Source organism: Chanos chanos, chromosome 10 (assembly GCF_902362185.1).
Source record: "Chanos chanos chromosome 10, fChaCha1.1, whole genome shotgun sequence".
In the NCBI taxonomy this organism is placed as follows: Eukaryota; Metazoa; Chordata; class Actinopteri; order Gonorynchiformes; family Chanidae; genus Chanos; species Chanos chanos.
The window spans coordinates 35,648,642-35,661,543 of record NC_044504.1 but is presented as its reverse complement, the minus strand read 5'-3'; the positions used below and the strand labels follow the sequence as shown (position 1 = coordinate 35,661,543).

Below are 12,902 nucleotides of genomic sequence, written 5' to 3'. Positions count from 1 at the left end.
TAAGTGCATTTCACACACCACATTTCCAAGTAAAATCATCATCACTCACTGATGAGTAGTCGCTGGTCGTTTTGCCAAACCTTGCCATCCCCATTACATCCTGTGTGTACTGTGTGGTTTTTATATGCAAGTGTGCCTGAAAAATTGTCAGATGGGATTTTGAGACATTTGATTTGCAAATGTTATTGAATCACTGCTTTGTAATATGCAAAGTAACAGCACAGAACAAACCTCTGTAATTGTCCAGAATAACTTTACTTGGTCAAACTTCCATTAGGTCAAATGAATTTCATTGCAACATTTAAATTCCATTTGCCTTGGTGTGAGAATCATATAACATCCATTATATTTATGACTGTATATAAAAGGGCTGGACAGACCCAGACATGGATTGTTTTGGCTGTGGTGACGAGACCGGTGAAATCTCTGTGACTTTGAAAGACCACTGGCAATTTGTTGGGAAACATTTAACACGAACTTTAATGAAAAAGACTGCTCAACCTGCTGTTTTTGTCTCTCAGGAAAAGGCAACAATGATGTTGGCATGCAAGACTGAAGGAAAGACAGCACTACCTAGGATCTACTGTGGTTGAAAGCGTGTTATCTTCGACGATGATACCCGTGCAATGGCTCTCGGTACAATGCAAAACAGAGGAAGTCTGCATCAGTTGACTGCAATTGTATATTGAGAGCTGCAGCAGGCATTTCCATGAAAAGCAGTCCGCTTACACAAAGACACGGAGAGGAATGCTGTGATTCAGATTGAACAGCATAAATTCTTAATGACACCTAAAAATGTACATTGGTAAGTAAAGTCTTGTAAAGAACATGGGCTGTGATCTTCTGAGAAGTTAAGTCATGTGGTCAGATGAGTTGTCCTTCTTTCTGTCCTCAACAAGAACGTGTTTGGCACACGCCAAAATCTACGTTGCATTTATTCATTCAGCGGACACTTTTATCCATAACAACGTCTTTTATCCAAAATGAGGTAGAATGCAAACCAAGCATGTAAACATTAAGGTTGTTGTCTGTGACATAGGTGTCACCACTAAGTTCAGTATTAGACCAGATAACAAAATGCAAGAAAAGCAGGAAAGTCAGAGAGCAAACTACAGATAGATACAAGTAGGTCAGTGGCCCCATAATTTTAAGATACCATGTACTTTCCAACATAAACTATCATACAGTGTAGAGTGCTGTAGTCTGTATAACACGTAGTACCCTGGCATTCCTCATTTAAGTCTGCTAAACTCCATAGCCGACACAGGACATGATAATAAATATAATGTCATGCTGATGACTTTTGATGAGTTTCTATCCTAAACCCCAGAGTGGAGGTGATTACAGAAGAGTTTGATTAGCCTGGAAATGAGGTCAGCTGCACACTGTGGTCTCATGCACTCAGTGACCTTATGGAACTCAACCTAACTGAGCATTTATGAGGAGCGTACCCAGAGCAGCATTTTTCAGCATTAGGGCTGTCTCATGCCTCTAACAGTTTCAGACACTGGAATTTAAGCCAAGGCAACCTGCAGCTGAGCCGGCGGCTTCTGATTGGTCCAGTGCCTCAGTGGAATGGTTTATGTAGGTGTGTGCTTTATTTTGACAGCTCCCTCTAAATAGACTCCTATAGCGCAATCAAAGGTGTTTGAATTTCAAAAAATATTTGAATGACTGTTGCCAGTTAAGAGGCTTCATGTAAAAAACAAAACAAACAAACAAACAAAAAAAACATGAGGTAAAATAACTGATTTGGGCAGCTCCCAACAAAACATTATCTTCAGGACTACGGACAATTCAATGCAAAGCTGGAATAGAACTGAAAAAGCACCAGTTTGGGACAGATATAAGACAAAAATGTTAATGCTGAATATTCCTGACAGTGCAGTTAAATCAGTGATGAATAATGGAGAAAATATGGCCCAAGAGCGAAAATTTGCAGAGCAGAGAGAGAGAGAGAGCGAGACTCTTAAAACAAGTGTGAAGTGTCTGAGTGAGAAGAAAACTCAGAATAAAATTATCACAAGACAATCGCTAAAAACACAGCCAAAGTCACACTGGAGCAGCTGAAAAAAAAAAAAAGTAATGTTCTGGAACTGTCTTTTGCTGGGATTTCAACTCAACAAAGAATCTGCAAGTTGAGAGTGATACGTAACGTTTGTCATTTTCTTTTCATTATGTCATGTCTGAGATTATAATGCATCTCTCAGTCTCCTGAATTCACAGTCAGAAAAAAACCCCTTTTGATCTAGATCCCAAACTTGTTTTAAAATGTGAAGTATTAATCTCAAACATTGTGTATATATATATATATATATATATATATATATATATACATACATATATATATATATATATATATATATATATATATATCACAGATTTTGGAGAGCATAAGAAGGTATGGCACAGTTGAACCCCCCCCCCCCCCCCCCCACCCCCAGTAATATTTGTTTTCCAAGGCCTATGTGTAATGAAATCAAATACAGTTATCAGTTCAAAATGACTTTATTTATACTCATATTATCTGTTTTTAAACATGACACATACATTTAAATAATTTTCATATTTCATTGCATTGCAATGACCACACATTAACTAAATTATGTAAGTAATCATGAAGCATTTGACCAGAGTAGAGACCAAAAAGCATTTAGTCCATTGGAATAGAGAACATACCAAAAAGTCATGTATGAGAAGTATACCAGAAAAACAAGATACAAATAACCACCTAGTTACACAACTGCAATACCTGGAAAACTGAATAGATAGACAGATAGACAGACAGATAGATAGATAGATAGATAGATAGATAGATAGATAGATAGATAGATAGATAGATAGATAGATAGACAGATAGATAAAAAGAAGATGAGATGTATTTGTTGAAATTAGAATATAGAAAAAGAGATTAAACCTATGGGCATAATAACTGAAAAGCCTGCACAGTTTTGCACCAAAAAGCATTTGCTCTTTGTCTGAAGAGTGACTGACCAACACCAAGATTCACTGCAGTTCCAAAAGAATACAGCGTAATTACAGTGTACACAATGTAGTCATTCTGATCAAACTGGTCAGAGGAATAAAAGATAAAAAGGCCCCTGATTAAAATCCACAGCATGGTCGCGAAATAGAGCAGACCCTGTGTGATGCCGGTGATGGTTACTCTCATCTGACTCCGTAGACGAGGAGAGGAGAAAGAATTGCCTCTCATCTTCATGCTCTTCATGTGATGTTGTAGGTAGCGCACAGTGGCAAAACTTGATGCAGACATTACACATAGACTAAGAAAGATATAGATAAAATCCAACCACAACTTTACACGTGATATCACTATCAGAGCATCCAGTTGCCTGAGGCTGGCTTCTAGGTTTATGTCTGTGGCATTTATGTCCATACCCTGAATATTTTGTATGATGGACACTGCAAATGAGTCTGTAACCACATTAAAGAAGAAGTAAATTTTGTTGATAACTAAAGCACAGAAAATAACCATTTTGATGTTCTTTTTCATCCAGATGAAGAAAGAGCGATGGGCAGGAACAATCTGACTGTAGTAGAACACATTCAGCCAAACACTGGACGTCATGCTGACTGCAGCCAAAAAACCCATCAGCGCATAGGCAGAGTAGTGAAGTTTTAGAGGGGGTAGTAAATCATCCAGAACTCTCAGAAAGACAAGGATCTGAAGAATGGATGTACACCCAACAACCGATCCAAGCAAGGCTTTTAGAGGTTGTTTCAGTTCTTCTTGTTCTTGTCTTGGAAAGAGAATGCAGAAAGCAAAAAAAATGTTCGCAAACATTCCAGTAGTGGTGAGGATACCATTCAAGCTAGCAAATGTTGTGAGATTCATTTCAGCACTGAAATCCTCCACTGAAGCCACTGAACTTAGCTTGATGTTACTGCAGTAAGGTTGGATTTTCGTTTTAATTACTCTCTCTTGTGATAAACTGTCTATATGAATGCACATTAATGGTCTTGCTCCACCTCCCTGTCTTGGATTGGCTGAATGGACACTATAATGGAAATATAAGAGCATTACACACTTGCTGAGATGTTGAACTGATGCTTGTACAGATTTACCATTTACCAACGGACGACTGCATTCCACATCTTGTCATCATCTAAGTTCTCCGTAATGATTCTGTTTTATCTTTGTAGAGTCAGCAGAGCTCAGTCCCCAGATTTGTACATTGTTTAACTATAATGCAATTCCCATTCAAATTCCCATATTCAACAGCACATGAATTCATGGTTTTCCAGTTTTGTTTTAAGGATACAGTGTGGTCCTGAAGAGTGACTATGGGTAATTACTGAGAGATCTAGTCTGACTCTTAAAATATGGTTGGGCTGGAACACCCTCAGTCTGGACTCCCTGACTGAATCACTTACAGCAGTTATCCTGATACCTGCAGTCCTTACCTGTCTGTCCTCCCTGGTGCTGCAGCAGTCCATCAGGGGAAAGGAGCAGTTACCCCGGTGGTCCTCTGCTCCCAGCATGCACTGCGTGTTGACCTGGTGGGACTATGGCTATCCCAAAGGGGAAAAAAAATGTATTTATGCATCCATGAAAACCTCATAGTCTGTTTCTCTTCAGGATGTATTGCCTGTATGGGCTGTTGGCAAAAATGTTCTCTTGCCCAGAATCAGAAACACTACATTTACCTTGTTTTGCCTTATGAAAATGATGAGTAATAAAATGCAGTGGCATGCGGTGAGTTTTTCACTTAGGCAAGCAGAAGTCATTTTACTTTTATCATCAAAGTCATTTCACTTTACTTATTTATTTTAACTGACACTAAACTTTACTACACACTGCACATATCTGGAGAAGCATGCTTTAAAAATACATTACAGGAAAACCTTCCATGCTCAATACACAATTTTTGTGGTAATCTTCAAAATGCTTACCATTTGATGTAGGACCCTGGACTTTCCTTTCTGCATGTATTAGTTTTGTTCAGTCCAGTAAAAATGCTATGAAAATTGTCTAGTGGATGACAACCTCTACCAGTGGACCGTTTCAATCATTTTACCACCCAACACTGTAGAACACAAACACACAACTGATCTCAGAACAGGGAGAGCAGTTTCAAGAATGCTTGCCTTTCCTATGTTTCTGATGTTAGCTGTCTAACGTCAGCTGTATAGAGTTCAGTGGGAATGTCGCTAAAAGTAATAATAATAATAATAATAATACAAGTTTATTTAGAGCTCAGTTTCCCTATCTATAGTCTCAAAGGACTTTACATGTCCACATCAAAGTTAAATCAAAATGATATTATCCATGAGTTTGAGAAAATAAATGTTTTTAGTTTTGTTTTAAAGGGAATGAAGAGAGTGCCTCCCTAATTTCTGTAGGTAAACCATTCCAGAAGATGGGAGAGTGGTAGGAAAAGGTTTAGTACCCAGCAGACTTCTTTTTAACTCTTGGAACGACAAATAGTCCAGAATCTTGAGAGCGCAGGGTACGAGGGGGGTTATAGGGTGTAATTAAGTCAGATAGGTAGGCCGGCGCAAGCCCATATAGAATTATATATGTCCATAAGACGGCCTTAAAGTCTGCCCTGGCATGAATTGGGAGCCATTGAAGGGAAGCCAGGACAGCTGTAAAGTGGTCAAACTTCCTTGTTCTGGTCAGGATTCTGGCAGCAGCATTCTGGTCCAACTGAAGACTTTTGGTACTAGAGGCAAGTAGAGCAGAGTACAAAACATTGCAGTAATCAAGACGAGATGTGACAAATGCGTGAACAATGGTTTCTGCATCAGCCATACTTAGAGAGGGCCTAATTTTAGCAATATTACAGAGATCGTAAAAGGCAGTTTTAGTTGTGTTTTTGATATGAGTGACTAGCGAGAGACTAGAGTCAAAAATCACAAGAAAGTTTTTAGCTGTAGTGTTTTGAGAGATTATGCAGTTGTCAAAATTTAGGGTAAGATCACTAAAAAGATGCTTATGCATAGGGGGACCGACGACCAACATTTCAGTCTTGCCTGCGTTAAGCATCAGGAAATTTGAAGACATCCAACCCTTAATAGCACAAAGACAGGGTTAGCCAATTCAGAGCGGTCATTGTGCTTGATAGGTAAGAAAATTTGAGTATCATCAGCATAACAGTGGATGTTAATGTTGTAACTATGAATAATGTCTCCAAGAGGGAGCATGTAAATAGAGAATAGGAGAGGGCCAAGGACCGACTCCTGAGGAACACCACAGTTAAGCTCACGGTACTCAGAGGTCACATCATTATAGTGGACACACTGCTTTCTCTCTGAGAGGTAAGATTTAAACCAAGAGAGTGCCAGGCCACACATGCCAATTTAATTTTCCAGGCGCTTTAACAATATGGTGTGACGACTATGTTAAATGCTGCACACAGATCAAGTAGAAGAAGAGTAGAGGTAGCACCAGTGTCCATGGCAAATGAAAGATCGTTAGTTACTCTAGTAAGCTTGGTCTAAGTTGAATGAAAACACCTGAAGCCTGACTGAAACATTTCAAACAGACTGTTAGAGGACATGTGGGCTATAACCTGAGCAGCTACAATTTTTTTCAAGTATTTTTGAAGGAAAAGGGAGATTAAAGGTCAGCCTATAATTTTTTAAGGCTTTAGGGTGAAGGTTTGGTTTTTTAAGTGGAGGCCTGATCACAGCCGTTTTAAAAGCGGAGGGGAAAGCGCCAGATTTAAGTGACATATTTGGAAGGTTAAGCATTCTTGGGCCAAGGGCCCAGAAAAGCTGTATGTAAAGCTTAGCAGGTAGGTGGTCAAGAAGGCAAGAGGCTGGCTTAGCAGAGTGCACCAATTTGGACAGCGCGTATAGAGAGAAATGGTTAAATTGAGTTAAAAGGTGCACATCCTGATGAATCTTAGGCGCAGTGACAGAGAGTGTGCAGACAGGCTGACTTGATAGACTGAACAATCAGCTTCCATTTTTTATTAAAATTGTGAATAGCTCTGCTTAATACTACGAGGACCGTGATGACTGAAAGCTCTCATGAAGTTAAAACTGCCTCAAAATGTTACCATACCTAACACAGTGTTACTTTTCTACCAAACTGTGGTATTATGTTAAATGAATGATTTTTGCTGTTTTGTCTGTCAGTGTTTTAGCATGGACCTGTTTAGGTCCAGAGACTGTTTACCCCATATCTTTCTGAGGTGTGTTCTTCACCTCAGAGACCACCTCAGAGACACCCCCTGCCCCTCCACGACTGGATACACTGGAGTGTCAAATCTGCTGTTATCACAAGTTATACTAATCTTTAATAACAAACTGCTTTGTATTGAATACTGTGACATTAAAACTTATCAACACCATTACAAATAGCCCCGAAGACTGTTGATATGACTGGTTTAAGACCGGTAATTGTAATTATAACTACAAATCAGTTGGTGCAATTACATTGTATGCTTTAAAAAATCTGCTAAGAATCTGTATTAAAAATATCATAACAATTATATACTAAAAGCAGATTTTTGTTGAAATGAGCACTATTTTTCTTCTACAGGGATTTACCATTTCGCGCAGTATATTATTCTGTTAGGTTTGTTTATACTTGTGTCGTCAATGTATCATGTATACTTAAGTCTGAATCTCAAACCTGTAAGTTCCAAGAAGCTTTTTGTTTCATCCTGTTTTGTTCTAATAAATTCTGAGCTAATCACATGCATCCAGAATTTCCCTCAGTCCATGACAGAATTCCATACTTTCCCATAGATGCAGCAGATTGGCCTCAGATTGGCCTTGGAAGTGCTGGGAGTTTGTATTTCAGTGTTCCCTGAACTTCACACAAGATGGGATCCATGGTGACAGTAACCAGATGGCAGAGTTTATTAATCTTCTAGAAGAACAAGAATTGAGGGGCAGCTGACAGTTGTTGTGCAGTTGTTGTAGTGCTCGTGTGTACTCTGGGAAAAAGCACACAAACAGTCCAAATACAAAATTACTTTACAAAATGGATTTTGACAAAGATCAAGACATTTCATTCAAATCTTACAGATTCTTTTCAACCAAGTTACCAATGGGCAGGAACACACGAGTCAGCTAAGCAAGGTATGCTACTCTGCTCTGTTCTATGAATGTTTCTCTGAGTACTACAGCAAGTCAGAGTACATTTGAATACGACTTTATTTTGCAAATAAACAGAGGGACAAATATTTAAACCAGCAGTGATTAAAAACAACTGATCCTTGTAATGTATGTGTTTCCACACAGCATCACAACTGCACATGGGAAATAAAGTAGGGTAGGCACATATGAATGCACCAAGTTTAGACAGACAGCAAGGGTCTTAAGGAGGCATATGTGGCAGGTGGTTATTAGCAGGCATGGAAAAAGTACTGCTTCTAAAAAAAATAAGTACAGTAAGTACAGTTAAAGTATTCCTCCTAAAGAATGCTTAGGTAAGAGTAAAATACTCACTGATTTACAATTTACAAAAACGGTTGTCATTTTAACTCTACTTAAAGTGCTTTTTTTTCAGTAACAGTACTTCTACTCATACTTTTTCTACCCCTGGTTATTAGTGATCAGAAGCAGAGAGAAAATGTTTCATATAAAAATACCATACATGATGCAGTGACGTCCATTGTGAATTTCAAATGTCAGTTTTGAGTTACCAACAACAAATCACCCACTGGACATTTTCTGATATTGTGCATGAGCACAAGACACCGGGTAGATAGATAGATAGATGTGTTTGATAGATAGATAGATAGATAGATAGATAGATAGATAGATAGATAGATAGATAGATAGATAGATAGATAGATAGATAGATAGATAGATTCTTAGATAGATTCTTAGATAGATAGATAGATAGATAGATAGATAGATAGATAGATAGATAGATAGATAGATAGATAGATAGATAGATGTGTTTAATGAAATTAGAATGCAGAAAAAGAGATTAAATCTATGGGCATAGTGACTGAAAAGCCTGCACAGTTTTGCACCAAAAAGCATTTGCTCTTTGTCTGAAGAGTGACTGACCAACACCAAGATTCACTGCAGTTCCAAAAGAATACAGCGTAATTACAGTGTACACAATGTAGTCATTCTGATCAAACTGGTCAGAGGAATAAAAGATAAAAAGGCCCCTGATTAAAATCCACAGCATGGTCGCGAAATAGAGCAGACCCTGTGTGATGCCGGTGATGGTTACTCTCATCTGACTCCGTAGACGAGGAGAGGAGAAAGAATTGCCTCTCATCTTCATACTCTTCATGTGATGTTGTAGGTAGCGCACAGTGGCAAAACTTGATGCAGACATTACATATAGACTAAGAAAGCTATAGACACAATCCAACCACAACTTTACATTTGATATCACTTTCAGAGCATCCAGTTGCCTGAGGCTGGCTTCTAGGTTTATGTCTGTGGCATTTATGTCCATACCCTGAATATTTTGTATGATGGACATTTGGAATGAGGTTGTAACCACATCAAAGAAGAAGTAAATTTTGTTGATGACTAAAGCACAGAAAATAACCATTTTTATGTTCTTTTTCATCCAGATGAAGAAAGAGCGATGGGCAGGAACAATCTGACTGTAGTAGAACACGTTCAGCCAAACACTGGACGTCATGCTGACTGCAGCCGAAAAACCCATCAGCGCATAGGCAGAGTAGTGAAGTTTTAGAGGGGGTAGTAAATCATCCAGAACTCTCAGAAAGACAAGGATCTGAAGAATGGATGTACACCCAACAACCGATCCAAGCAAGGCTTTTAGAGGTTGTTTCAGTTCTTCTTGTTCTTGTCTTGGAAAGAGAATGCAGAAAGCAAAAAAAATGTTCGCAAACATTCCAGTAGTGGTGAGGATACCATTCAAGCTAGCAAATGTTGTGAGATTCATTTCAGCACTGAAATCCTCCACTGAAGCCACTAAACTTAGCTTGATGTTACTGCAGTAAGGTTGGATTTTCGTTTTAATTACTCTCTCTTGTGATAACCTGTCTATATGAATGCACATTAATGGTCTTGCTCCACCTCCCTGTCTTGGATTGGCTGAATGGACACTATAATGGAAATATAAGAACATTACACACTTGCTGAGATGTTGAACTGATGCTTGTACAGATTTACCATGCCCTTTTTCTTGACTGGCTTCTCATTTTGGCAGTTTATAATTGTGCTTACAGCATCATATAGACTACAAATTTATATGATCTCTAACGGACGACTGCATTCCACATCTTGTCATCATCTAAGTTCTCCGTAATGATTCTGTTTTATCTTTGTAGAGTCAGCAGAGCTCAGTCCCCAGATTTGTACATTGTTTAACTATAATGCAATTCCCATTCAAATTCCCATATTCAACAGCACATGAATTCATGGTTTTCCAGTTTTGTTTTAAGGATACAGTGTGGTCCTGAAGAGTGACTATGGGTAATTACTGAGAGATCTAGTCTGACTCTTAAAATATGGTTGGGCTGGAACACCCTCAGTCTGGACTCCCTGACTGAATCACTTACAGCAGTTGTCCTGATACCTGCAGTCCTTACCTGTCTGTCCTCCCTGGTGCTGCAGCAGTCCATCAGGGGAAAGGAGGAGTTACCCCGGTGGTCCTCTGCTCCCAGCATGCACTGCGTGTTGACCTGGTGGGACTATGGCTATCCCAAAGGGGAAAAAAAATGTATTTATGCATCCATGAAAGCCTCATAGTCTGTTTCTCTTCAGGATGTATTCACTCTGTTGGCAAAATATTCTCTTGCCCAGAATCAGAAACACTACATTTACCTTGTTTTGCCTTATGAAAATGATGAGCAATAAAAAGCAACCAGCTTCCATTTTTATTTAAATTGTAAATAGCTCTGCTCTATACTATGAGGACCATAATGACTGAAAGCGCTCATGAAGTTAAAACTGCCTCAAAATGTTACCGTACCTAACACAGTGTTACTTTTCTACCAAACTGTGGTATTATGTTAAATGAATGATTTTTGCTGTTTTGTCTGTCAGTGTTTTAGCATGGACCTGTTTAGGTCCAGAGACTGTTTACCCCATATCTTTCTGAGGTGTGTTCTTCACCTCAGAGACCACCTCAGAGACACCCCCTGCCCCTCCACGACTGGATACACTGGAGTGTCAAATCTGCTGGTATCACAAATTATACTAATCTTTAATAACAAACTGCTTTGTATTGGTGCACTTTGTGATTGAATACTGTGACATTAACACTTTTCAACACCATTACAAATAGCCCCGAAGACTGTTGATATGACTCGTATAAGATAATTGTAATTGTAACTACAAATCAGTTGGTGCAATTACATTGTATGCTTTAAAAAAATCTACCAAGAATCTGCATTAGACATATCATAACAATTATATACTAAAAGCAGATTTTTGTTGAAATGAGCACTGTTTTTTTTTCTACAGGGATTTACCATTTCATGCAGTAAATGAGACACGGACACAATTAAGCACTTGCACAGTATGTCCTAACTGGAGAAACTGTAAGTGTAACAACTAACCCATAATCTCTGGCCTCTACTGTTCCATGTGCCCGTACCCTTGTCATGCCCTGGTTCTCTCTCTCTCCCTCTGCTGGTCATTCTGTTAGGTTTGTTTATACACTTCCTGGTTTCTTAGTTAACCATCTTAGTCAATCATTAGTTACATGTTTTTTTATAAATACTCCTAGTTTTCCCTTGTTCAGTTGTATGAAATTGTGTTGTCAGTGTGTCATGTATACCTAAGTCTGAATCCCAAACCTGTAAGTTCCAAGAAGTTTTTTGTTTCATCTTGTTTTGTTTTGATAAATTCTGTGCTAATCACATGCACCCAGAATTTCCTTCAGTCCATGACAGAATTCCATACTTCTCCATGGATGCAGCAGATTGGCCTTGGTTCACCCAGCGACCAGAAAGGTAAGATGGATCAACTTTGAAGTGCTGGGAGTTTCTATTTCAGGGTTCCCTGCACTTCACACAAGAGGGGATCCACAGTGACAATCCCCAGGTGGCAGTGTTTATCAATCTTCTAGAAGGACAAGAATTGATATGGACAGCTGACTGGTGGCAGAGAGTGGTAGGGGGGAGGCACTACAACAAGCTAATATTCCAGTTCTGTGCAACCTTTGAACCCCCAGATAGAGGTGACAGTGGAGAAGTCAAGGTGGACCGGGAGAACTCTGCCACCACAAGGGCATAGGAGAGGAGTCAAACCCTGGGAACTGGATGAGTGGGATTTGATTCCTGTCATGGTTGCGCCCTCTGCCCACTTAACATCTAACCATTCATTGGTCCTACCTGCCACTTCAGTTCTCCGGGTAACTGTTCCCACCATCTCAGGGGCTCTGGATTCAGATCCAGTTCCTGGTCCTGCTCTCCTAAGGATTCCAGTTGTGGCAGGGACTCCAGCTCTGGATCCGGTCGAAGCAGCAGCCTCTCTCATGGCAGGGGCTTCAGATTTGGTGGGGAATTTTCTTGCAGCGGGGGTCCCACCTCTGGACCCAGTCACCATGGGGACACTGGTGATGCCTCTGGACCCAGTCACCATGGGGACACTGGTGATGCCTCTGGACCCAGTCACCATGGGGACACTGGTGATGCCTCTGGACCCAGTCACCATGGGGACACTGGTGATGCCTCTGGACCCAGTCACCATGGGGACACTGGTGATGCCTCTGGTCCAGTCACCATGGGGACACTGGTGATGCCTCTGGTCCGGTCACCATGGGGACACTGGTGATGCCTCTGGTCCAGTCACCATGGGGACACTGGTGATGCCTCTGGTCCAGTCACCATGGGGACACTGGTGATGCCTCTGGTCCGGTCACCATGGGGACACTGGTGATGCCTCTGGTCCAGTCACCATGGGGACACTGGTGATGCCTCTGGACCCAGTCACCATGGGGACACTGGTGATGCCTCTGGTCCGGTCACCGTAGAGGC

The 12,902-nt window shown here is 40.1% G+C and overlaps 1 protein-coding gene across 1 annotated transcript; it reads right to left on the bottom strand.

Annotated features, from left to right (window-relative positions):
* Positions 1-2,917: 2,917 nt before the first annotated feature.
* Positions 2,918-9,277, bottom strand: LOC115823557 (taste receptor type 2 member 8-like). Its single transcript, XM_030787618.1, has 2 exons — positions 8,998-9,277; positions 2,918-3,666 (listed from the first exon to the last, which is right to left on the bottom strand). The coding sequence occupies exons 1-2, from the start codon at positions 9,275-9,277 to the stop codon at positions 2,918-2,920; spliced, it is 1,029 nt and encodes a 342-aa protein (XP_030643478.1).
* Positions 9,278-12,902: the final 3,625 nt, after the last annotated feature.